The following is a 25,906-nucleotide window of genomic DNA, read 5'->3' as shown; positions in this document are numbered from 1 at the left end:
ATGCCACAGACAATCCCAATCCCCACTCCTAGACAATATCTTTAATGTAAACTCATGTTTTAAACTCTACGGCTTTCAATGATTAGGTAGACTCTTGTCTCAAACCAGACTAAAAACACCTGAACTTTTCTTACTGGAAAGGAAATCATACCCTGATCACATTTCATTTTTCAGTTCTTCTAAGTATTAGAAAACTACTTTCTTTGAAGAAATAGCTAAAGTCCCAAAGAGAAAAAAAAAAAAACACAAACAATCCAGGGTATATATAAACATGTATTTTACCCAACACAGTGAGTAACTGTACTACAGTTTAGTCAATCTACTTGAAAAGGTTAATGTCAATGGCAAATTTAGAAGGGGATCCCTGTTTTTTCTATATCTTAAAAAATATACTAATGAACTGTATAACTAGGAGGGGATACATGGGGTTAACTGTAAAGGCTTTGATCTGCTTTGTTTAGCTCCACTTTCCTTAGAATAATTAGAAAAACTTACAGTTGGTTTGCTAGTCTGACCTATAATAATATAGTCAGAAAAGGCATTTTATCAACCACAATTTTCAAATGAGTATTTTAATATAAAGCAAGACAACTCTATATGGTGTCACAAATGACAATTCATAAAAGACCAATTAAAGTTCAGTATTTAGGTCAAGTTTTTCCAAACCCCTGGGCAGTCCAAGTGGGCTAAATGCAGCATGAGTGGGCCACATGTGCCCTGAGGAGAGGTCAGGAGGTAGGTCAGAGTCCCAGCAGGTGCTTGGTGACCACAATGTTGCCTCTGGGGATGGCATTCAAGTCAGTGATGACACAGTCATTTCACAGGTGCCACAACAAATCCCAGTATTCAGATGGCACAGAGAACACAAATAAGTTGGAAATCACTGTCCTGGTGGTTTCTACCTCCTCTCCCTCTCCTCTCTCCGGGTCCAACTAAAGCTGGTTTGTCACAAGTGACCAACAGCTTACTGATGGTCAAAATGCCCAGCGTCTTCTCAGATACTAAACTCCATATACATTTCCCTTCTCAAGGCCCTACCTGACCTTAGTTTCTGCAAAGTATTTCTTGTTCTCTGGCCTCTGTAATTTTTTTCACTTTCCTTCTTCATCCAGACCTCTTTCCCCTCCTCTCCCTAGTTTCAGGGAAATCAGACCTTCTTCTGTGATTTTCATAATGCATAGGCAAATGACTCCTAAGTCTTGCTCTAACGCTGATCTTCTCATTTTCAACACAGGATTTCTATCTGTCTGCTGGGCATCAACATGTGCTGAAGACAGTGCCCAAGTCACTCAGGTGAAGATGGAGCTCATTTTCCTCCTCTAGACTGTAACGATCTACTTCCCCTATTTCCGTGAACAGCAGCAGCTGCATCTCCACCGTGCACGTGTGAGTGAGAAAACAGCTCCTGTCTCAGGCTGATCTTCTCCTTCCTTTGTAAAATTTAGGTGTATATTTTTTTCCAGTTATAATATTCACACATTGTTGAAAGACTGAGTCTTTCAGTTCTGGAAATTTTTCCTGGATTACTTTAGTACTTTTCCCTCTCTGTTTCCACTTTTCTGTCTAGAACTTCTGCTATTCAGTTATTGAACCTCGTGAACTGTCCTCAAATTTTGTCATTTCTCTTTATTTTCCAATTTTTTTCATCCTGCTGTTATACTTTCTAGATTTCCTCAGCTTACTACATTTCTAATTTTTCATTTCTACTATTGCATTATTCATTGATAAGAAGTTTGTTTCTCCTGAATATTTTTTTATGTATTATCTTTTATAACCATTTATCTCTGAGGATATTACTAGATTAATCTCCTCCTTGCCTAATCTGTCTTGTTTGTTTTGGCCTCTGTCATGTTAAGAGACCTTCCGCAAATGCCTCGTGATCCTTGGCTGTTCACTCCTATGTAAGAGTTGGGCATATAAATGCCAACTAGAAACTCTGCCCATGGGTGGTTTGTGACTGTGGGCTTCATAGTTGGGAGACTTGGCCGAGTAATTTCTTTGGGGAACCCCCCGCCCCACAATGTATCTTTAGATCTTTCCTCTTAAATCTGTGTCAGGTTCCACAGAACTCTCTTCTAATTTCCTGGGGGAAAAGTTTAGGGGTGGTGGTGGTTCTCAACATTCAGTATGTGTCTAATTAATCCCATTTCAGTGTGGTAGCCCTGTCCTCAGCTGTGCCTGCTGTTCCTCAGTCCAAAGACCTGCTCAGGATTTGGCTTTCTTGGACTGCTGTCAGTGCTTGTGTGTCTCACTGCTCCTTTACTCATGTCTTAGTGAGTCTATGGAGGGAGGGGGCCTGATGCAGGCATTCAGCAAGAAGGCCTTGCTCCCCCTCTTCCATTCCTGTTGCCCCTGATGCCAGTGGGACTTCCCCAGGATTCTTTTCAATCTTTCTACTTGTCTGCCTAGCCAATATGTTGCTATGGAGTCACTTTCTTCAAACACAAAACCAGTCACTTACTTGAAAACCACACTGGCTCTCCACTGCCTACAAAACAGTCAAAACTCCTTAGCACAGCACACAAGGTCTTGGATGCTCTGACCCCAGCATAGCTTGCCAGCATGACTTCTCTTCGTACCACTTACCACACACAGTACAATGTTAGTTTTAATAGTGCACATGTACCACCCTCTGCTTGGAGACAGGCAGTTATGGAGAGAAGGTTGGAACTAGACTGACTAGATCCACTGTCTCGGCTCTGCCACTTTACCAGTTTACCAAGTTAATCTCATCCGCAAAATAGGGATCATCATAGTACCTATTATTGTGAGGATTATCAGAGCACTTGGAACAGCAGCCGGCATATAGGAAGTGTGACTGATATATGCGTTAAAGATTTTAGGTCTCTGCACACCTGTCTGCCCCAGAAGACTATCAAGTCCTTGGAGAGGATCTCTTCTCATTTGCTTAACATTTGTGGTGTGTTTATAATAATGGGGCAGACATGATGCTGTTCTCGAGGGACAATGTAAAAAGAGCATGGCAAATGGAGACTGTTGGCAAATTATTAAAACATAATGTGACAAATGCTACAATACAGGAAAGAGCACAGTGAAGAGAACATAAAGCATGTGAGATCTAATGGTTCAAAACAGGTGGAGAAAGCTTCACAGGTCCAACATTTAAGATGGGGCTTGACCAAAAAAAAAAAAAAAAAAAAAAAGATGGGGCTTGATGAATGAATATGTAAGGCAAAAGGTGGTGCTCCTAAGACAGTGAGTGGGGTGAGAACCACAGGTGAGACTAGAGGAACAGGTTGGGGCCAACTGCACAAGGCCCTGTATAACCTGTTTGAGTCTCTATTTTGTTTCAACCACTGTTTGTCAATTTCACCGTCCTAGCACATTGGGAGTGCCATAGACAATTTTGAGGAGTTATAAGTATTTTGTTACTAATAGCTGAAATGCAGCTACTTGGCAATTATTTAAAAAATAAATTAGAACATGCTTCCAAATAATGTTGAAGAAACCAGATATAAAAGAACACATACTCTATGATTCCATTTACATGAAAGACAAAACTAGGCAAAATTAATCTATGTTGTCTCAATTTAGGGTATAGTTACCTTTACCGGTGGATAGTGACTGGAAGGGGATCCAAGGGGGACCCCTGAGTGCCAGTAATGTTGTTTCTTGATGTGGATACTGGTTTCACAGGTATGTTGTTTGTGAAAATTCATCAAGTCGTATACATGTATTTTGCTGCATCTGTTGTATTTTAAGTTAAAACAATAAATTAGATTCATGACACTTTGTGGTCACTTGGACACACATGCGTTTACTTGAAGAAGAGGTGGAGTAACAGACTGGAAACTCATCGTGCAAATATCACTAGTTTTGTGTTCCTTTATGGACTACCTCAGGACAGCTCTGGTACTCTGAACAGCCAGGAAAGTTATCACATGGCCAGAGTCAAGTCACCTTCACCAATAGTAGGGCTTCAGTGAGGGTGGGAGGAATTGGCTTACACCTAAGGGTTATATTGAATATATGTAGCGTCTCTGAAATGCCAACACTCTGCATACATAGGAGATTGCCTTTTCCTCATTTTAGATATAACAAGGGACTGATGGTTCCTTATTAACCTTATAGATAAACACAGGTCAAAAACACATCTTTATAAGCATGACTTTTAATGCACTTAACATTTATGTACCCTTAGGAACATAAAGAATCAGGTTTGTTTTTTTCATTTCCTTAAAAAAAATTTAACTAAAAAAAAAAGTACCCAGTTAAAAACAAGTAAGAGTAGAAAGAGATATATAATGAGAAGTCAAATTTTCTACTTCAGATCTGTTTCCCAGGGCAACCACTATTAGTATTTTCTTCTATGTTCTTACATAAATATTTTATAAACACACAAAGGCATATATAAATGTGTGTGTATTACTCCTTCCCCACCTTCTTTTCTTAAACAAATAGGAGCCCAGTATACTCATTTTTTTTTTATTTTATTTTTATTTTATTTTGCGTTACATGGGCCTCTCACTGTTGTGGCCTCTCCCGTTGCGGAGCACAGGCTCCGGACGCACAGGCTCAACAGCCATGGCTCACGGGCCCAGCTGCTCCGCGGCATGTGGGATCTTCCCAGACCGGGGCACGAACCCGTGTCCCCTGCATCGGCAGGCGGACTCTCAACCACTGCGCCACCAGGGAAGCCCTACTCATTTTTTTTTAACTGTAAATGTTTCATTTCTGTAAACATGAATACAGCCCATTCTTTCCACAAGTATATATAACTGAGCATACGTACTATGAATATATATATTATGACTTACTTAACCAGATTATTTCTAGTCTTTCGCTTTTATAAACAATGTGGCATTGAAAATCCTTGACGATACATACTTTTTAATTTATGTAGAAGCTGCCCCAATGTATACCCCCAACTCTGTTACCAGTTTTTGACCTCTGCATTTCTCTTTGGTTAACATTAGTATCTGTTATTCTGATTAGCCATCCTCTGTTTAGTTCCACTGATCTTCCCATTTCTACCTGAATGAGTACTACCCTGTTTTGATTAACACAGCCTTAAAATATATTTTAATGTCTGATAGGTTCAGTCTCCTTATATTTCTCTATAAAAGGATCATTTAAAAAATATTTTAAGGACATTTCAGATTGTCTTAATGACAGACTGACCAGCGCAATATAGTTATGCTCTCAGTATATAAATCCATCACAGACCTTGGAGATATTGTGGATTCAGTTCCAGATCACCACAATAAAGCAAGTATCACAAGGTGAGTCACACGGATTTTTTGGTTTCCCAGTGCATATGAAAGTTACGTTTACACTATACAGTCTAGTAAGTGTGCAATGGCATTATGCCTATATATCTTAATAAAGAAATACTTTATTGCTAAAACATGCTAACCATCATGTAAGCCTTCAGCGAGGTGTAATTTTTTTGCTGGTGGAGAGTCTTGCCCCGATATAGATGGCTGCTGACTGATCACGGTGGCCATGGCAATTTCTTAAAATAAGACAGCCATGAAGTTTGCCCCACTGATGGACTCTGCCTTTCATGAACCATTTCTCTGTAGCAAGTAATGCATTTGACAGCAGTTTACCCGTAGTAGAAGTGCTTGCAAAATTGGAGTCCTCTCAATCCCTGCCGCTGCTTTATCAACGAAGTTTATACAATATTTTAAATCCTTTGTTGTCATTTCAACAACCTTCACAGAATCTTCACCGGGAGCAGATTCCATCTTAAGAAACCACTTTCTTTGCTCATCCGTAAGAAGCAACTCCTCATCCATTAAAGTTTTATATTTGTAACAAACAATGAAAAAGTTTGAAATATTGCAATTACCAAAATGTGACACAAAGACACAAAGTGAGCAAATGTTGTTGGAAAAAATGGCACCAAAAGACTTGTATGACACAGGACTGCCACAAACCTTCAATTTGTAAAAAGTGCAATATCTACAAAGCACAACAAAGTGAAGCACAATAAAATGAGGCATGCCTGTAATGACATGAAAACTTGAATTTACTGCCTCCTCTCAAAAAGACAGAATATAATTATCCATATCACAACAATTTTAAATAGGAAAATTACCTATTAAAACTCTTTTTAAAGAATACACTTGTGTTCGTAGACCACATATATACGTATAGAGCTAATCACCTCTCTTTAAAAAACTGCTAAGATTTAAGTTTTTTACATATCACATTACACGTAAATACCTCAGGGGGAAATAATAACCATACTGGCTTAAACAGCGTCCCTCCCAAAATTCACATCTACCCAGAACCTGTGCATGTGACCTTATTTGTTGGAGACAGGGTACTTGCTGATATAATTAAGCTAAGATGCGGTCACACTGGATCAGAGTGGGCCCTAACTCAGTGACTGGTGTCCTTACAAGAGGGAAACTGGATACAGATAGACACACAGGGAAAATGTCATGTGACAACAGAGAAAGAGACTGGAGTGATGCAGCTACAAGTCCAGGAATACCAAGGATTGCCAGCAATGGCCAGAAGCTAGGAAGAGGCAGGGAAGGATTCTCCCCTAGAGCCTTGAGAGAAAGTGTGGCCCTGTAGCCATCTTGATTTTGAACTTCTAGCCTCCAGAACTGTGAAAGGATAAATCTCTGTTGTTTTAAGCCACCAAGTTTGTGGTAATTTTTACAGCAGCAATAAGAAACTAATACAATAACTATCCCAAATTTGTGTAAGTTGAACTACCATAAATTTTGAGCACTGTACTTGTGTCAAGTGACTTATCATTTGATATATCTTTTTCAGTCACTAGGCAGCTTCCAAAAGGCAAAGGAAAAGCACGTTAGAAAACCCTTTTGAAGTTTTTTTTTTTTTACTGTTATCTCATTAAGGCACAATTATATTAGGGAAAACCAGTTCCTGTTTTACAAAGGAGTCATACTTCTATTATATATTGTCTCAATATGTTTTAACAACTTCAAAAGTGCTGTTGGATTATATGGGAACAGATTTTTCTTCTGCAAACGATAAATGGCACCTTGTAGCTCTTCAAAGCACTTTACTGTTCTGTAAGATATTCCCACTTTAGAAGCAATGTTATTTGGGCCTATGTGACAATCAACAGAGAAGGGAGTATTAGATTCTTTGGGAACCAGAGACCTTGACTGAGACTCCAGGCTAAGTTCTTTTTTATCCCTACTTGTTCCGATTGTGTCCTGAATTTTCTTCATTGCTTCTTGGTGTAAAGATGTTAGTCTACTGTTTGCTAAACGCTGGTCTGTGGATTCTTCTTCAGAATCATCAGAGGTTTCATAATCTACCAGACATTGAGAAGTTCGTGGGGGAGGCAGACTATTAGCCTGGAGTGTGGCCTGGGCCTCCTCAGACATCACAGCATGGTTCAGTGGTTCAGAAGAAGCTTCAGAAGCCCAAGAGACCCAAGCATGAGCATCTCTGTGATTACCAAGAACAGCCAAAGGACTAGGTTCTGTTTGGTTGCTGCTTCTGTCTTGGACAAGTGAGGAGATACAACAACAAATATTTACGTTATCTTTAGATTCAGTTATATCAAAGTACTTGCAAATGGTGAAAAAATTATCCCAGTCTTTTTGCAATAATTTTAAATACCTAACAAAATACTCAAGAAAACAGGTTTCTGATGAAATCAAAAAATCAAGAAGAACTGTAGAATCAAATCCTATATTTTTTAATAAGAATAAAAAAATACAGTGTGGATTATAGCCATTTTCATGTGTGTGATGGTTCCACATTTCTTTTTCTTGGGTCAAGCTTTCAGTAGCTTCACATTCTCTGAAAACAAAGAGAGCAGAGACTTCAGATTAATGACTGTTTACAAATATAAGTTTTGACAGATGTAATTCAAAAACCATAAATTCTCCTATCAAATTTCTTTTTAATGTATGCTTTTTAAAAAGAAAAAAAATTTCAAAACAATCTCTTTTTCCACAAACTCCATATAAATCTGATTCAATAAAATCCATTGACTTTGGTAGTTCTAGTTTTTACCTGCCCAATTAAAGTCCTCTGTCTTCCTGTCTCTTGACATCAGAATTCCTTGTTCCTACAGGTAACTAATTCCCTGTTACCACAGGTGGGAATTAACCTCCTTCCTTTCCTTCCACACTTGCCTCAACAGGGGTGGGCATGTGACCCAGACTGACCAATCAGAGTACCCAAGCTCCTGGCCACCATGATTCCAACATGAATCTGTGACCCACGCAGGCTAATCAGATCTCTCCAGGACTTCTGCTGGCACCATTAAAGATTATAACCGTAAGGCTGCTGTAAGCCCGGCACTGCTGGTGGCCCTGTCTGAGAATTAATTCAGAGCCGTGAGATAGAAACAAAGAGAAATAATCAATGACATGGTTTGAGTCATATACAGTTATACTTGATGCCAGTTTGACCCCTTAGAATTCCCAATTAAGAGCCAATAAATTCCTTTTTTTTTTTTTTTTTTGCTTAGACCAACTTATGTTGATTTCTACCATTTACAGCCAGTCACTCTTAACTAATACAGTTACATTAAAAAAATACGTATGACATGAGCACATGCCTCTGCGAGCACACTAAACTCAAGCTAAGAAAGTTAGAAATTCACATACAAAGTAAATTTAATTCAGAGGCTTCCTCTTTCTTGAGGAGTGAGAAGTCAGCTTTGAATACAACTAAGATATACTCTACGAGGCATGTGCATTCAGGCGGAATTTGTATTTGACCGTTTCTAAGCCTAATTCAAATCGCATGCAGGAATTCTGTGTTCTTGATTAGAACCTTTTGAAAACTGGCCCCAAACTCTTACAGTCTGAAAGCAGCCACTGCCAGCAGTGTCATAATACAAGTAAGAACTGGCAGCACAACACTGCACCGACAGTCATTAGTAAGAAATCCCTTTCTCTGAAGCCAAGAAAGAAATGGAAATAAAGCAAATACTTTAAGGTTTTAATAAAGCAGAAGCAGAAACAGTGTAAAAGGTTTTCAGTTATTAACTTCATTACCAATTACAGATATTTGCCACAAGAAGATTGACCCAAGATTGACCAAGTACAGCTGTTTTAATAAACAGAAATCGGATCAGTATAAAATGTCATCAGTAACGTAAGTTCATAATCAATTTCAGATATCTGCCTCAAGATGATATCAATCCCAGTTCAACTGTACATTAAAATGAAAATTTACAACAGCTCCTTTGATTACTTACAAGATTGTACTCACCTTTACAAAGTCAAAAATCACCTTACAGAAGTTCAATACAGACAAGTTAGTCTCAGATGTGAAAAGAGTTCTTAAACATCAATTAAGTTAAGACTTAGACAAGTGTATTAACTTATTCCTGATCACACAGGTAAAGCAAAGGTGGAGACTCAGCCAGAACCCATGCTGTCTAATATCAGTCTAGTTCCAATCCCTAGATCTGCCTAGCCAGCCAAGTTTTCATAATGAGAACTCAAATGTAATCTATTTTCATGTAGGGCAGGGTTAAAGAAAGGAATTGGAACTTATAAGGAAACCACAAGATTGTTAGGGATTTTTTTCCCCCCTAATGATGGAAAGTAAATAGTATGTCCAACACATTATTAAAAATGTTTTCTGCTTTCCTGGCATGTAGCTAGTATAATTACTTTAAAATATACGAACCTGGTCAACTTCAGGTAGATGCCCATTGCTGTTTTGGCAGCCTCCAGCATGTCATCGTCTTGTTCTATGAAGACCCTAGACAACCACTCACAAAGATTGTGTGATTGCAGAGACGGCTGAAGGTGAGGCTTTAAGAAGGTCAGTAACTCAGACATGAACCTCTGTAAATCAACTTCAAAAAATGCAAATTTCAAGGAGCAGGCAACAGTTTATGAATGCATTTATAATAACTTGCCTATATATAAATTTATAATATCTAGAGTACTTTAAAATTCATTTTCATAATTCACACTTCCAAAAGTTTGTGAGTTAGGGATTATCTCCACTCTGTATATTAGGAAACTGAGCTTCAGAGAAAAAGTGACCCACTCAGTAGGATACAGTTAAAATGTATAGCCAGATCATCTACTTCCCATGCTGCCAAATAACTAATTATCTCTGAGAAATAAAAGTTACATAAATTCTTGCTAAAAGCCTATAAATGAATGAGTAGTAGGCAACAGAAATCACTTCACTGGATGCCACATGGTTTGTTACTAGAGGCAACAATGCACCCAAACAAAAATAATTTGCCCTCAAAATAACAGAAAAAAATTTTTTTGTTTGTTTAAAATTGTTTAAAGTATTAAAAGAAAGTACTACTATTAAGCACAAAAGTCAAAAAGGTTTTGAGGAGTTTTAACTGCAATTTAAAATTCTTGACATATAACACACGCCATCTAGTGTTGTAAATGATAACTGCACAGTATTATATCTTGAGTGTTACTACAAGCTAAATGTTATCTGAAGCAATTCGGGGAAGTCATTGCTTACAATTCAAACCTTTCACTGAAACTCTATGCTGCTTGCTTAGAGACGTTTACTATTCATTTTTCTCAAATGAAACAGAGGACATAACCTTCCCCAGCACCTACACTGAATACTTTAAATGGCTCTCTTTGGACTCTAAGTTAACATCCTGGAAATTTTATACAAAAATTTCTTCATCAATATAACTTGACATAATAGTTTTGATTCAACTCCTAATTGTCAAAAATCTGTATTAGTAGATATACCAATTTTATGAAGGAAAATATGAATAATATACTACAAATATCTGAATATGAATTGACATTGCTTACTTCGAAGTAACTCAACAGCATCTTATTTTTTTTTAAACATAATTAACTATACCATGCAAATTCAGTTTAGAGCACAAAACTGAAACTTTTTTTCTTAAGGCAATTCTAGTTTTTTCTTTTTTTTGAAGAAAATTAATAAATTATAACTAGAATAACATATAGCTTAAATTGTGAAATTACAGTCCTGAGATTTGATAATTGTGAATAATTTTACTTCAGTAAATAATTACCCATTACTTTGCATACAAAAGGAGTTGAGAGAGTTACCTTTCATTTCATTTGCTGAAGCACCATTTTGAAACTTGATTTCTAAGGATCTAATGATAAGTAAGCTCGCTGCTCTAAGGATCACATGATCTGGACCAGGGACACACTCACATCCAGGTTGGACTTCATCGCCTCCAAAGCAGGAAGGTTTTCCATAGAGAGACAGTGTCCTCAACAAGCCCAAATCCACAGCTTGCAGAACAGCATCAGCCAAAGCCAACAGGTCCACATCTAAAGGATGATCTGGTGCCATGAAGGTAGGGACAGATCCCCGACAAAGGTCTTCACCCACTTTGCAGAGAAGGCACTTTTTGATGAATATGATGAATTTCCTTTTGACAAAAGCCTGAATAGGCCAGGTAATAACGTCGAACACACAAGAAGGTTTCAAAAATAACATCCTCTGGCAAGTGAAATGTAACTTCAGGTGGATTCTGGAGGCTATAAGAAGTTCAAGCAATTCCAGGAAACATATCAAGCTGTTTATTAGTTTAGAAGTATCTTGGTTGTTTTCAAAATGCTGAGAAAATAAGGAATTGTAGAAGACTTCAAAAATAGTGTCAAAAGGAGTCAGGAACTGCTTTAGAATTTCTGTGATTAAAAAAATAGTAATTATAAGCAACAGGAAAAACAAAGACTTCTTAAAAAACAATTTTACAATTCAATTTTTATAATTATTATCACTTTATAAGATGAAAAAATGGATTAGATTGTTTATCTCTAACATGAACAAATGAAGATACACAGACTAAGTAAGAGCTAATAACCATGGCTAATACCCATTTTACAAATAGCAGTAACATCAGACGATGCAAAGGATATATAAAAACGAAAAGCTTTAATTTCAATTTTTAATAATAGTGAAGTTTTACATTTTTTTCCTTTTAAAAAGGTATCCTCAATCAAAAAATATGGGGCACAATTCTTTAGTTTTTCATACTTCAAGACAGATCAGACGTTGTAAAGTAAGTTTTACTCTTCATTATATAACTATAATGCTCCTTGGGAACAAGATAATGACCATTGTTTACGGGGAAACATAATTCATACCTGTTTTTTGTGAACATGTGTCTTTAAAGATTTCTTTTATTACAAAGGTAAGCATCCAGAGGCAGTATACTACTTTATCACTTTCAGAATATTCAGAAAGATTTTTTTGGCAAAAAGAAATCCAGGAATTACTCAATGTTATCTAGAAGTTAGAAAAAATTTAAAGGAGTAAGTTATAATACAATATTTTCTTTAAAATTACAAATTGCCTATTATATACAACTCAATACAACATTGCTTACTCCCTTCCAAAAAAAAGTATGATAATATTTGTTAAAACAAGGACACAAATATCCTAATATTCCTTAAATCAAGAAATTCAATATGCCATAGAAATAAAAGATCAAAGGGAACATGAAAATATTAGCAGTGGTTATTATCTCTGGTAGCTGGAATGATATTCAATTTTTATTTTGGTCTTTATACATTTTCTTTTTTCCCAAATTTTCTACTGCAAATACTGCCTTTTTTAATTCAGGAAAGAATGTTATTTTAAGAAAGGAACAAGCAATTATAGCTGAAAGAAGTCAGTAAATTTAGATTTATTAAATAATTCAGAGATAAGAGAAAAATCTGATAATTTGTTATTTTTTCATTATGCTGAGGACCACTCTTAGAATTTATTTATATTAAACCTGTGAAAATGGTCTTAGTCTCAAGCAGGGGTTCCTAAACCTTTTTTTGGAGGGGAGGAAGGAGGCCCACCTACTTCTTTGACAATCTGAAGAAAGTTATGAACTCTCTGACGTGAAACCCATCTTTTGGGTTAAGAATCTGATTTGTGAAGATTTACAACATATTTAAGACTCTAATCCTTGATATAAGCCATCATCATATTATTCTATTCTTACACTTTTGTGGATTTACACGTTATTGTGTGAGCAAATATTTTACTGATAAAATACTGAATGCCAGAGAGCAATTTTAAAGAAACTATAAAAGAAACAGTAACATAATTTGATTACTTATCTTACCTTTTCCTTCAATTGGAAATACAGAAGTAGTGCAAGGCACTTTGCAGCCATGTGAGATAACAATTTATCCGAGTTTTGGAACATACAGGTCTATAAGAAAACAAATAAATTTACCTACTGTTACTGAATGTTAAAACTTATATTTTAAAAATCTAGATCTTAAAAAAAACCCCAAAAGCAAATGGGCTTACTAGTTTAGAATCGATGTCAGATGATTTTAAAAGAATTTTAATTATATCTCTATATTTCTCCTTTGCATGCAATTCAGTTTCGACAGATAATATTCTGGTTATCATCACTCTGATCACTGTTAACTGAAGGAGCATTATTTCTCGGGTACTGCTCATCTGAAAATGTCTCTGCAAACACACAGGTGCTACAGAAGGGGTAGCCAAATTGACAGAGGATGGCTGATGCTTGCCCTGAACATCAAGGATGTTTGAGCAGTCTGAGGAGGTGGTTGTAGAGCAATCTTGATCTGAAAATGCTGGGTTGAGATAAAAGATGTAATCACGGCTGTCATTTTCAAGTGTGGCTCCAAGAAGTACTTTCCTGTATAATTGTTCTAAAACTTCAAAGAAAGCTTTCATTTTGATTGCCAAATATATCTTACAAGAAGGTCGACAAATCCAAATTGTAAATATTAATCTTAGAAATGGGATGAATCTCTGTTTCTTCAATAAAACCTAAAATAGGAAAAATAATTTAAAAATATAAGTGTTATATACATTACATTACAAGGGAAAGGCATCTGTTTCCACTTAATCATTTAGTCTCTCAAGTTAAAGGTAATACTGATGGCTTAATTTCTAAAAATGGAAAATTGGTAATAAGATTATTTTAAAACCATAAAAATAAAATTTATGTTTTTCATATAGATTTAAGATCATAAAATTATTTTTAATTTTATTACAGTAAAACTTTAGCTTGCCTCTAACATTTTTCAATGGGCTGTCAGAGTTTCTCAACCTTGGCACTATTAACAGTAGGAACTGGGTAATTTTGCTTTGGGGGAGCTGTCTTATGCATTGTAGGAAGTTTTAGCAGCATTCCTGGCCTCTACCCACTAGATGCCAGTAGCATGCCCTTGGGAGGCAAAATCATCCAGGTTGAGAACCATTTGGCTAATAACTCAAATTCATTAACTTTTACTTTCAACTTATAGATGAAAACCTAAAGTTAGATTGCTATGTGGTCAAACTATTATGGTTATTGCTGATTAACTCCCAACTTAAAATTATATGATAATATAGAGAAACCCTGGTTATCATTTATAACATTAAATTAAAAATTTTTAAATGCCATCCCAAGAAAAAGACAAGACGTTAAGCAAAAGCAATCCGAACGTGAGCAAACTGTATTTTGTATTTGTAGCTGGATATAAATTTAGACATCCTGGTTGCCCCAGGCTCCTTTGACCTGATGGAGACCAGAAAGAGTGGGGAGAAAGGAAAGGATCAGACGTGGCTTTTAAAGCAGAGAAATGGGCAATCAACTGATAACTGAATATTAGAGAAAGTATGTAGTTACTATACAGCAAGCGTGGCTAGGAAAAATGAAAGACTTTGGTGCAAGCAAAAGAGATTACTGAATATCCTTTCAATGGAATACTGGAGCCTCTGGAAATTATCGGATCCTACAGGGCTCCGTCTTTTCACTGCCTTTGAGCTATTTTACACCTTGGTAAATTGTAGCTGACTGATAGCAATGCAAATAATTCTTGTCTGTGGACATGCCCATAATTGTCTGGTGAAGGGGCAACCCTTCCTGCAGTGGGAAAAGCCAGTTTTGCTTCCATCTGTAAACTCATTTCAACATTCTTTTACTCTATATAAAGTCAACTTTTCTTTTAAAATGGTTGTGACATTTGTCTAGTTCTTTCATTAATTAACTAGTTAAATAAAATCATTGTTCCGCGTTCATTTTATATGGGTCATGATTTTGTCCTTTTAAAATTTATATTTAACAAAATCCATGAAATTCCTTCCTTTACCCAGACCCACTTATAAATGCCCATCTTTAACCACCTTCCTTCCTCACTGGAAGAGACCTCATAGGGAGGGCTGTCACTTTTACTGGGTCTCACTTTTACTATAGGGCCTACTGGCCTGCCCTTGGTCTTCAAACCTCCCTCTCCACTGGTTTCTTCCCCTTGCTTAGCTTGTGAGGAATTTCAATTCCTGGTCACCCTTACAAGACAAAGCTGCCCTGTTTTAGTCCTCCAGTGCAGAAATAAATATTAAGAAACCTATAGATTTTAAGGTTACAAATGAAGCTTCTGTAAAGTTTTCACCAAATTCTATTTTCAAACCATGGTGTGTATCTCACACAATTTATAAACATAACCTAATACGGTAATATCAGTAACCTTGTTCCACCTGACAATGTTAAAATTTACCTGAGCCCTGTGCTCCCAGAAAGCAGCCATGGTTAAGAAGCACTGAACCTTCTGTGTTCCAAGAAAGGGCTGACCGTATTTCCAGATAGGAGCCACCTTCACCCTTCCTTACTGACTCCCTAGTTTTATAAAACTCCCCATTTTTTCCTTCTTTGAGAGGTTTTCCATTAATATACATTCTCCCTGTTGCAATAGCTTGAATAAAATCATCTCCTTAATTGCCTGGTATATTTTGTCTGTCACATACTAGAAATTAGTTTTCATATTCTACTTCAAAGATGAATTCCATCATACTTATTTTACTTTATATTTTAGTTATAACATTTCTTCCCAATAAAACTACTGGCATTTTAATATATATTCTATTATATAAAATATTCTGTGACAATATTTTTAATTTTAAAACTAATTTAATCAGTAAACCTACCTAATTAGGTTTTAATATTGTATGCTCAACTCTATTAATATAATTTTCAACCACAAATGGAATTATTTTTATTTCAATGCTATAGCAATAAAAATACTTCTACTAGTATTTCTATACATCTTAAGTCCTTAAATTTTACTACAAATGAGAATAAAACTGCTGCTATTTCAACTATTTTCAACCTATAAAAAGACCCATTTCAAGTGGTTCAATAATTTCAGCACACAAAACTAAAGTGAATGCCAATAAATAGGTAAACAAAAAAGCATTTTGGGGGTATGGGGGGATTGGAGGGGAGGATGGGCTGTTTTCTATCACGGTGGGACCCAGGATCTTGATAAGAGTGGTTATGAGAAATCAGATTGAAAAGTTATAAACTTGAAGATACAAAGAGTCAAAATGATGCTTTATAGACAGAAAGAAAAACAAAAGCATTAACTAGGGGTCACAAATGCCAGGCAGATAACAAATGAATGAAGACAGTAGGTGCTAGGCTGCTTCTACTGTGACTATTATAAACCCTTCCTAATTACAGTGTCTTTTAAGATATTAATGCTGGCCAAAGAAACGTGCATTGAAACAAATGTCTATGGTAACCCATTGAGAACTGAGAACTGCAGTTGTTGTTTTAAAGCAATCATAGCACTAAAGGAAAGGACAAATCCTGAAAAAAAGAACTAGGGGATTCACTTAAAGCGATTCACCAAAGCGAAGTGTCTAGGGAAGGATGCTCAGAATGCTGAGAGGCTGTGGAGCCAGCTATCCTGGATAAATGAGAGAGATTTGTCTAGCCTGTAAAGGACACAAATGTTAGGAGAGACCTAATTAGGAAAAGTGAATGAGCAGTGCTTCTCTGAGTTCTTTCAGAAAACGCCTCCTGGAAAAGGAAAGTGAATTCCCACGTCAGGGGGCCTAAGGGGGTGCCCATTACAAGCACAAAATTTGTTTAAAGTCTCTCTTTTATTGTTTAAGGACTGTAAACTATCTGAATTTTGCAGTCAAATCCTAATAGAATCATGCTTGTCTTAATATAAAAAATATATTCCCCACCCATCTTCACATAAAATCAATGATTTAGGGATAATAATTGCTGAAGTTTATCGAGCACCCACTATATATCAGAAACTGTTTTAAGTGAGTAATAGCTTCATAACAACTGTAATAGGTGGGTACTTAATTACCACACCCATTTTACAATAAGGAAACTAAGGCACAAAGAGATCAAGTTTCAGAGCCAGTTAAGTGGCAGAATCAGGATTTGAACCCAGAAAGTCTAATTTCACAGCCAGGGCCCCTTCTCAAATTTCCTCTGATGTTCCAAAGCCTCAGGGCAATGGTTGAATAGAAGCTCTCTAATAAACTTCTTAAGTGTAAGGAGTAACTCACACAGCCTAATCTTTAACAGTTTCTTTTTTTTTTTTTTTTTTGCCCGGGCCTCTCACTGTTGTGGCCTCTCCCGTTGCGGAGCACAGGCTCCGGACGCGCAGGCCCAGAGGCCATGGCTCACGGGTCCAGCCGCTCCGCGGCATGTGGGATCCTCCCGAACCGGGGCACGAACCCATGTCCCCTGCATCGGCAGGTGGACTCTCAACCACTGCGCCACCAGGGAAGCCCTAACAGTTTCTGTTTGTACTCCCACAATACCTTAAAGCAGAATACTGATCCTCAGAATCATTTCTACGTGCTGCACAAATTCTAAAATCAAGGCCAATTACTATACAACTTCCCAACTATGCCACTTCCCAGTGCAAACCACAATTAATTTTTTCAAATGATACTCAGCAACCAAAGGTTGAAACATTAATCAGGACACCCATTTGATTGATTTTTACACTAAATTACTTTTAGTAGCTACATCAAACCCAGGGTGAAAAGCCTAACTATCCACTGATCATACTTTGATATCAGTTCATCAACAATTTAAAGGCAGTATAAATAGGAGTGACTAAGACCTTGATTTAACTTCATTTAAAATAATTTCAACCTTTTACAACAATTAACTCAAGATGCATCACAGGCTTAATACTTAAAATTAACCTTTTAGAAAAAAAAGGAGAAAATCTTTGGGATCCAAGGCTAGGCAAAGAGCTCTTAGACTTGGCCTTCAAAGCCCAATCCATAAAAGTAAAAACTGATAAACTGGACCTCAACAAAATTAAAAACTTTTGTTCTGTGAAAGACCCTATTAAGAGGATAAAAAGATAAGCACAGACTGAGAGAAAATATTTGCTAACGACATTTCCAACAATGGACTAGTATCTAGAATATATAAAAAACTCAATGTTAAAAAAGATAATAATAATTCAATTAGGAAATAGGCAAGAGACACGGACATGTTCACTAAAGAGGATATAGAGCAAGTAAGTACACAAAAAGATGTCCAACTACATTAGCCATTAGGGAAATGTAAATTAAAACCACAGTAAATACCACTATCAATGTGATTGAAATAAAAATTAGTGATACCAAATTCTGGCCAGAACATGGAGAAAGTGGACCACTCTACATTGCTGGTGGGAACACAGAATGGTACAGTCACTGGAAGACAGTCTGGCAGTTTCTTAGAAAACTAAACATACTCTTACCACGTCGTTCCAGCAACTGCACTCCTCGGTGTTTACCCAGAGGAGTTGAAAACTTATGCCCAGAAAAAAACCTGCACATGCATAATTGCCAAAACTTGGCAACAACGAAGATATCCTTAAGTAGGTGAATGAATATATATAAACTGTGGTACATCCACTCAATGGAATATTATTCATGCTAAAATGAAAGTGCTATCAAGCCATGAAAAAGACATGGAGGAAACTTAAAAGCATATTACTAAGTGAAAGAAGTCAATCTGAAAAGGCTACACAGTGTATGGTTCCAGTTATATGACACTCTGGAAAAGGCAAGACTATAGAGACAGTAAAAAGATCAGTGGTTGCCAGAAGTTGGGGGATGAGGGGAAGGATGAATACACAGAGCACAGGACTTTTAGGGCAGTGAAACTACTCTGAATGATACTACAATGATGGATACATGTGATTATACATTTGTCTAAACCCATAGGATGTAAAACACCAAAAGTAAACCCTAATGTGAACTATGGATTTGGGTGATTATGACGCGTCAATGTAGGCTTATCAACTGTAACACATGTACCACTGTGGTATCCCATCTGCAGATGCTGATAATGGAGGAGATAATGCATGTGTGGGGGCAGAGCGTATACAGGAAATCTCTGTACCTTCCTCTTAATTTTGTTGTGAACCTAAAACTGTTCTAAAAAATATAGTCTTTAAAACAAAACAAAAAAGCTAAACATGCTACCATATGACCCAGTAATTACACTCTTGGGCACTTATTCCAGCAAAATAAAGACTTATTTTCACACAAATACCTGTATGTGAAAGTTCGTAGTAGGTTTATTCACAGCAGCCCACAACTAGAGACAATCCAGTTGTCCTTCAACGGATGAATAAACTGTGGTACATCCATACTACTCAGTAATAAGAAGGAAAGAACTATTGATACTTGCAATAATTTGGATGACCCTTAAGGGAATCACGCTAAGAGAAAAAAGCCAATGTCAAAAGGCTGCATACTGTATGGTTCAATTCTTGAAATGACAAAATTAGAGAGCTGGAGAGCACATCAGTGGTTGCCAGATGTTAGTGAGGGCCCCTCCCACTTGGTGGGTGGGTCATAATGGCCTTGTGATAATAGAACTGATGGGGAACACGCTAACCTATATATGTGATAAAATTGCATTGAACTAAATACAGACACGTAAATTAATAGAAGTAAAAGGGGAATCTGAGTTGGAGCAGCAGATTGATTGTATCAATGTCAATATCCTGGTTGTGATACTGTACTACAGTTTTGCAAGATCTACCATTGGAGGAAACTAGTTGAAGGGTACACAAGATCTCTCTGTATTATTTCTTACAACTTCACGTGAATTTACAATTAGCTCAAAATAAAAAGTTAAACTAAAAAAATAACAATTTCAGCTATAGACATCAGCCTTCTGATCCTTAGCAACAATATGCGTAAGACTTCATTAATATCAACTAAAATATAAACGTAAACTTATTAGAAATTGATTTTAAAAATTTCTAGACTGAAAACTGAGAATGGTATTTAAAAGTATTTTCTTAAGAAGTATTCCTAAGAAATAGAGCTTTTAAGTGCATAGTCTATTCACTAGAAAACATTCTCCCACAACTTAATTTTAAAATTCTCAGAAAACAAGTTGCTAGTAATTTACTCCTTTGTCTAAAAAAAAAAAAAATGACACTACTTCTAGGGAGTTCTTTTTTTTACATAAACTCTAAATTAGGAATACAGAAAAATAATTACTTTCATGGTCAGTATGTAAAGTAAAAAACTGCTTTTCTTTCTATGAGAAGCTAATGGTTTGCTAAGTGACTAGAATCTCTCAATACTGGGCTTTGGCCTAATGGAACAATAGGTTCAAATCTGACCACAGCCAGACAGGTTACTTAATCTCTCTCTCCAATAACAAGGCTGCTGTGATTCTTGAGGCAGAAGTTGAGGCACTCTAAACAAAGGCTGCTTCTAAGATTCCAGTTCCTTCCCCCAACTGAGATGGCATTTACTTTGTCCAAAAAATTAAAGTGGGTCTGGTTAGACTCCACAGAAAGTTGGGAGGGGGCGGAGAACCTGGGTGGCAGTGCCAAGGTTAGGAAAGTCTGAGAGGGCAGTGAAGGTACTGAGAAGGCCCAGAAGATGAAAGGACAGAGGTTCCCATCATCCATGTCCACCATCAGGGCCATCATAGCTGGCCAACTCTGATTTCAAGAGCACCTCTCTACCCTAGTGACAAGAGGGGGAAGGATATGTTCCAACAGCACATCCTGTGTTGGGCACCTTCCTTTCGCCCTGCTAGTTCTACTCTTCCCCTTTCTCTGCGTCCCAACATGCTCCTGTAGGAGACGAGGGGGTGAGGAGGGGGGAGAGGGAGAGCAGGAGACTGTTCTTTCCAGTTTCAGGAACTGCTCCTTCTACTTACCTCCAGGCCTAGAGCAGGTACTGGCAGTTACCAGCCCCCAGTGTACACCATCCCTTGCTCATTTCCTTAAAACAAGTTTTAGCTGCCTCAGAATCACTTGCCAAGGCATGTAAAAGCAGACTGCAGGCCTTACCCCAGGAGTTTCAGATCAGCAGTTCTGGGATGGGGCCCCCCAATTTTTATTTCTAACAAGTTTCCAGGTTATTGCTAAAACACTAAGAACACTTAGACCCTGCCTCATGTTTGTAAATCGTCCTCCTATTAAACTCTTGTTGGCAGGACTCTGATCCAGGTCAGGCATCTTTTTTAGCATAAAGAAAAAGTCTGATAATTAAGTTATAGATAAAAGATAAAATGTATGATTAAGACAATACTTAAAAGTGTTTTTCTGTCAACGTGGTATACTGGTAAGAACCTGGGATCTGGGATCTAGAGTCATATGTCTCTACCACATCAGGGTCACCATAGGGCAAGCTACCACCTCAGCTTCAGTCTCCTTCCATGTTCAAGGGCATAATGACGCTGGGAGGGTTAAGTTAAATGATTGTCTCCGTAATAATCCCCAGCGCACATCTGTCAGTGTTTCCTGCGCCCCAGGTGGCCCTGTTAAGACAACACACGGCAGGAATGACTCCAGGCCCTGCCCACCCCACTCCTTCCTTTTACTTCCTTTGTACTTATATTTATGGTGTGAAATTGTTAAAAAATGAATGAACATGATTTATTTTGAGAAAAAACAATGCTCCTCCCCCATTTTTTAAAGGAGTGGCAAGTTAAGAAAGGCACAAATAGAAGACACCGTTTACCAGATTCTTTTTTAATTGAGGTATAATTGATATATAACATTATATTAGTTTCAGGTGTACAAAATAATGACTCACTCTCTCTATATATATATATTGCAAAATGATCACTACAATAAATCCAGTTAACATCCATCAACATAGTTTCAAAAAATTTTTTGTGTGATGAGAACCGTTAAGATCTGCTCTCTTAGCAACTTTCAAATATGGAATGCAGTATTATTAACCATAGTCATCATGTACATGACATCCCCACGATTTATTTATTTTATAAGTGGATGTTTGTAACTTTTTTTTTAATTTTTTTTTTAATTTTTTTATTTTTTTAATTAGTTTCTGCTTTATAACAAAGTGAATCAGTGATACATATACGTCTGTTCCCACATCCCTTCCCTCATGCATCTCCCTCCCTCCCACCCTCCCCATCCCACCCCTCCAGGCGGTCACATAGCACCAAGCTGATCTCCCTGTGCTCTGCGGCTGCTTCCCACTATCTATCTACCTTACGTTTGGTAGTGTATATATGTCCATGCCTCTCTTTCGCTTTGTCACAGCTTACCCTTCCCCCTCCCCATATCCTCAAGTCCATTCTCAAGTAGGTCTGTGTCTTTATTCCCGTTTTGCCCCTAGGTTCTTCATGACATTTTTTTTTAAATTCCGTATATATGTGTTAGCATACGGTATTTGTCTTTCTCTTTCTGACTAACTTCACTCTGTATGACAGACTCTAGGTCTATCCACCTCATTACAAATAGCTCAGTTTCGTTTCTTTTTATGGCTGAGTAATATTCCATTGTATATGTGTGCCACATCTTCTTTATCCATTCATCCGATGATGGACACTTAGGTTGTTTCCAGCTCCGGGCTATTATGAATAGAGCTGCAATGAACATTTTGGTACATGTCTCTTTTTGAATTATGGTTTTCTCAGGGTATATGCCCAGTAGTGGGATTGCTGGGTCATATGGTAGTTCTATTTGTAGTTTTTTAAGGAACCTCCATACCGTTCTCCATAGTGGCTGTACCAATTCACATTCCCACCAGCAGTGCAAGAGTGTTCCCTTTTCTCCACACCCTCTCCAGCATTTATTGTTTCTAGATTTCTTGATGATGGCCATTCTGACTGGTGTGAGATGATATCTCATTGTAGTTTTGATTTGCATTTCTCTAATGATTAATGATGTTGAGCATTCTTTCATGTGTTTGTTGGCAGTCTGTATATCTTCTTTGGAGAAATGCCTATTTAAGTCTTCTGCCCATTTTTGGATTGGGTTGTTTGTTTTTTTGCTATTGAGCTGCATGAGCTGTTTATAAATTTTGGAGATTAATCCTTTGTCAGTTGCTTCATTTGCAAATATTTTCTCCCATTCTGAGGGTTGTCTTTTGGTCTTCTTTATGGTTTCCTTTGCTGTGCAAAAGCTTTGAAGTTTCATTAGGTCCCATTTGTTTATCTTTGTTTTTATTTCCATTTCTCTAGGAGGTGGGTCCAAAAGGATCTTACTGTGATTTATGTCATAGAGTGTTCTACCTATGTTTTCCTCTAAGAGTTTGATAGTTTCTGGCCTTACATTTAAGTCTTTAATCCATTTTGAGCTTATTTTTGTGTATGGTGCTAGGGAATGATCTAATCTCAAACTTTTACATGTCCCTGTCCAGTTTTCCCAGCACCACTTATTGAAGAGGCTGTCCTTTCTCCACTGTACATTCCTGGCTCCTTTATCAAAGATAAGTTGGCCATATGTGCGTGGGTTTATCTCTGGGCTTTCTATCCTGATCCACTGATCTATCTTTCTGTTTTTATGCCAGTACCAGACTGTCTTAATTACTGTAGCTTTGTAGTATAGTCTGAAGTCAGGGAGCCTGATTCCTCCAGCTCTGTTTTTCGTTCTCAAGATTGCTTTAGCTATTCGGGGCCTTTTGTTTTTCCAAACAAATTTTGAAATTTTTTGTTCTAGTTCTGTGAAAAATGCCATTGGTAGTTTGATAGGGATTGCATTGAATCTGTAGATTGCTTTGGGTAGTAGAGTCATTTTCACAATATTGATTCTTCCAATCCAGGAGCATGGTATATCTCTCCATCTATTTGTATCATCTTTAATTTCTTTCATCAGTGTCTTATAGTTTTCTGCATACAGGTCTTTTGTCTCCTTAGGTAGGTTTATTCCTAGATATTTTATTCTTTTTGTTGCGATGGTAAATGGGAGTGTTTTCTTGATTTCATTTTCAGATTTTTCATCATTAGTGTACAGGAATGCCAGAGATTTCTGTACATTAATTTTATATCCTGCTACTTTACCAAATTCATTGATTAGCTCTAGTAGTTTTTCGGTAGCATCTTTAGGATTCTCTATGTATAGTATCATGTCATCTGCAAACAGTGATAGCTTTACTTCTTCTTTTCCAATTTGGATTCCTTTTATTTCCTTTTCTTCTCTGATTGCTGTGGCTAAAACTTCCAAAACTATGTTGAATAAGAGTGGTGAGAGTGGGCAGCCTTGTCTTGTTCCTGATCTTAGTGGAAATGGTTTCAGTTTTTCACCATTGAGGACAATGTTGGCTGTGGGTTTGTCATATATGGCCTTTATTATGTTGAGGAAAGATCCCTCTATACCTAATTTCTGCAGGGTTTTTATCATAAATGGGTGTTGAATTTTGTCGAAAGCTTTCTCTGCATCTATTGAGATGATCATATGGTTTTTCTCCTTCAACTTGTTAATATGGTGTATCACATTGATTGATTTGCGTATATTGAAGAATCCTTGCATTCCTGGGATAAACCCCACTTGATCATGGTGTATGATCCTTTTAATGTGCTGTTGGATTCTGTTTGCTAGTATTTTGTTGAGGATTTTTGCATCTATGTTCATCAGTGATATTGGCCTGTAGTTTTCTTTCTTTGTGACATCCTTGCCTGGTTTTGGTATCAAGGTGATGTCGGCCTCGTAGAATGAGTTTGGGAGTGTTCCTCCCTCTGCTATATTTTGGAAGAGTTTGAGAAGGATAGGTGTTAGCTCTTCTCTAAATGTTTGATAGAATTCACCTGTGAAGCCATCTGGTCCTGGGCTTTTGTTTGATGGAAGATTTTTAATCACAGTTTCAATTTCAGTGCTTGTGATTGGTCTATTCATATTTTCTATTTCTTCCTGAGTCAGTCTTGGCAGGTTGTGCATTTCTAAGAATGTGTCCATTTCTTCCAGGTTGTCCATTTTATTGGAATAGAGTTGCTTATAGTAATCTCTCATGATCTTTTGTATTTCTGCAGTGTCAGTTGTTACTTCTCCTTTTTTCATTTCTAACTCTATTGATTTGAGTCTTCTCCCTTTTTTTCTTGATGAGTCTGGCTAATGGTTTGTCAATTTTGTTTATCTTCTCAAAGAACCAGCTTTTAGTTTGGTTGATCTTTGCTATCGTTTCCTTCATTTCTTTTTCATTTATTTCTGATCTGATCTTTATGATTTCTTTCCTTCTGCTAGCTTTGGGGTATTTTTGTTCTTCTTTCTCTAATTGCTTTAGGTGCAGGGTCAGGTTGTTTACTCGAAATGCTTCCTGTTTCTTAAGGTGGGATTGTATTGCTATAAACTTCCCCCTTAGAACTGCTTTTGCTGCGTCCCATAGGTTTTGGGTCGTCGTGTCTCCATTGTCATTTGTTTCTAGGTATTTTTTAATTTCCTCTTTGATTTCTTCAGTGATCACTTCGTTATTGAGCAGTGTATTGTTTAGCCTCCATGTGTTTGTATTTTTTACACATCTTTTCCTGTAATTGATGTCTAGTCTCATAGCATTGTGGTCGGAGAAGATACTTGATACAATTTCAATTTTCTTCAAATTACCGAGGCTTGATTTGTGACCCAAGATATGATCTATCCTGGAGAATGTTCCATGAGCACTTGAGAAAAATGTGTATTCTGTTGTTTTTGGATGGAATGTCCTATAAATATCAACTAAGTCCATCTCGTTTAATGTATCATTTAAAGCTTGTGTTTCCTTATTTATTTTCATTTTGGATGATCTGTCCATTGGTGAAAGTGGGGTGTTAAAGTCCCCTACTATGATTGTGTTACTGTCGATTTCCCCTTTTATGGCTGTTAGTATTTGCCTTATGTATTGAGGTGCTCCTATGTTGGGTGCATAAATATTTACAATTGTTATATCTTCTTCTTGGATCGATCCCTTTATCGTTATGTAGTGTCCTTCCTTGTCTCTTCTAATAGTCTTTATTTTAAAGTCTATTTTGTCT

The 25,906-nt window shown here is 37.0% G+C and overlaps 1 protein-coding gene across 2 annotated transcripts in view; it reads right to left on the bottom strand.

Moving 5' to 3' along the window:
- Window positions 1–5,848: 5,848 nt before the first annotated feature.
- The window catches only part of LINS1 (lines homolog 1), a 31,202-nt gene continuing 11,144 nt past the window's right edge, over window positions 5,849–25,906 (bottom strand). The window contains exons 2-7 of one of the 2 annotated variants that reach the window (XM_081230170.1): window positions 13,213–13,707; window positions 13,022–13,111; window positions 12,048–12,189; window positions 10,998–11,588; window positions 9,610–9,781; window positions 5,849–7,761 (exon numbers count right to left, since the gene is read on the bottom strand). In XM_081230170.1, the coding sequence (XP_081086296.1) occupies window positions 6,876–7,761; window positions 9,610–9,781; window positions 10,998–11,588; window positions 12,048–12,189; window positions 13,022–13,111; window positions 13,213–13,707 (2,376 nt within the window). In that variant the 3' untranslated portion in view covers window positions 5,849–6,875. The remainder of the gene's footprint in view (window positions 7,762–9,609; window positions 9,782–10,997; window positions 11,589–12,047; window positions 12,190–13,021; window positions 13,112–13,212; window positions 13,708–25,906) is intronic. The other variant, XM_081230171.1, reaches the window with a different exon arrangement.

The sequence above is a fragment of the Mesoplodon bidens genome (assembly GCF_964165515.1).
Source record: "Mesoplodon bidens genome assembly, chromosome: 3".
Lineage (NCBI taxonomy): Eukaryota > Metazoa > Chordata > Mammalia > Artiodactyla > Ziphiidae > Mesoplodon > Mesoplodon bidens.
The sequence above is the reverse complement of the archived record's forward strand: the minus strand, read 5'-3'. Positions and strand labels throughout refer to the sequence as shown.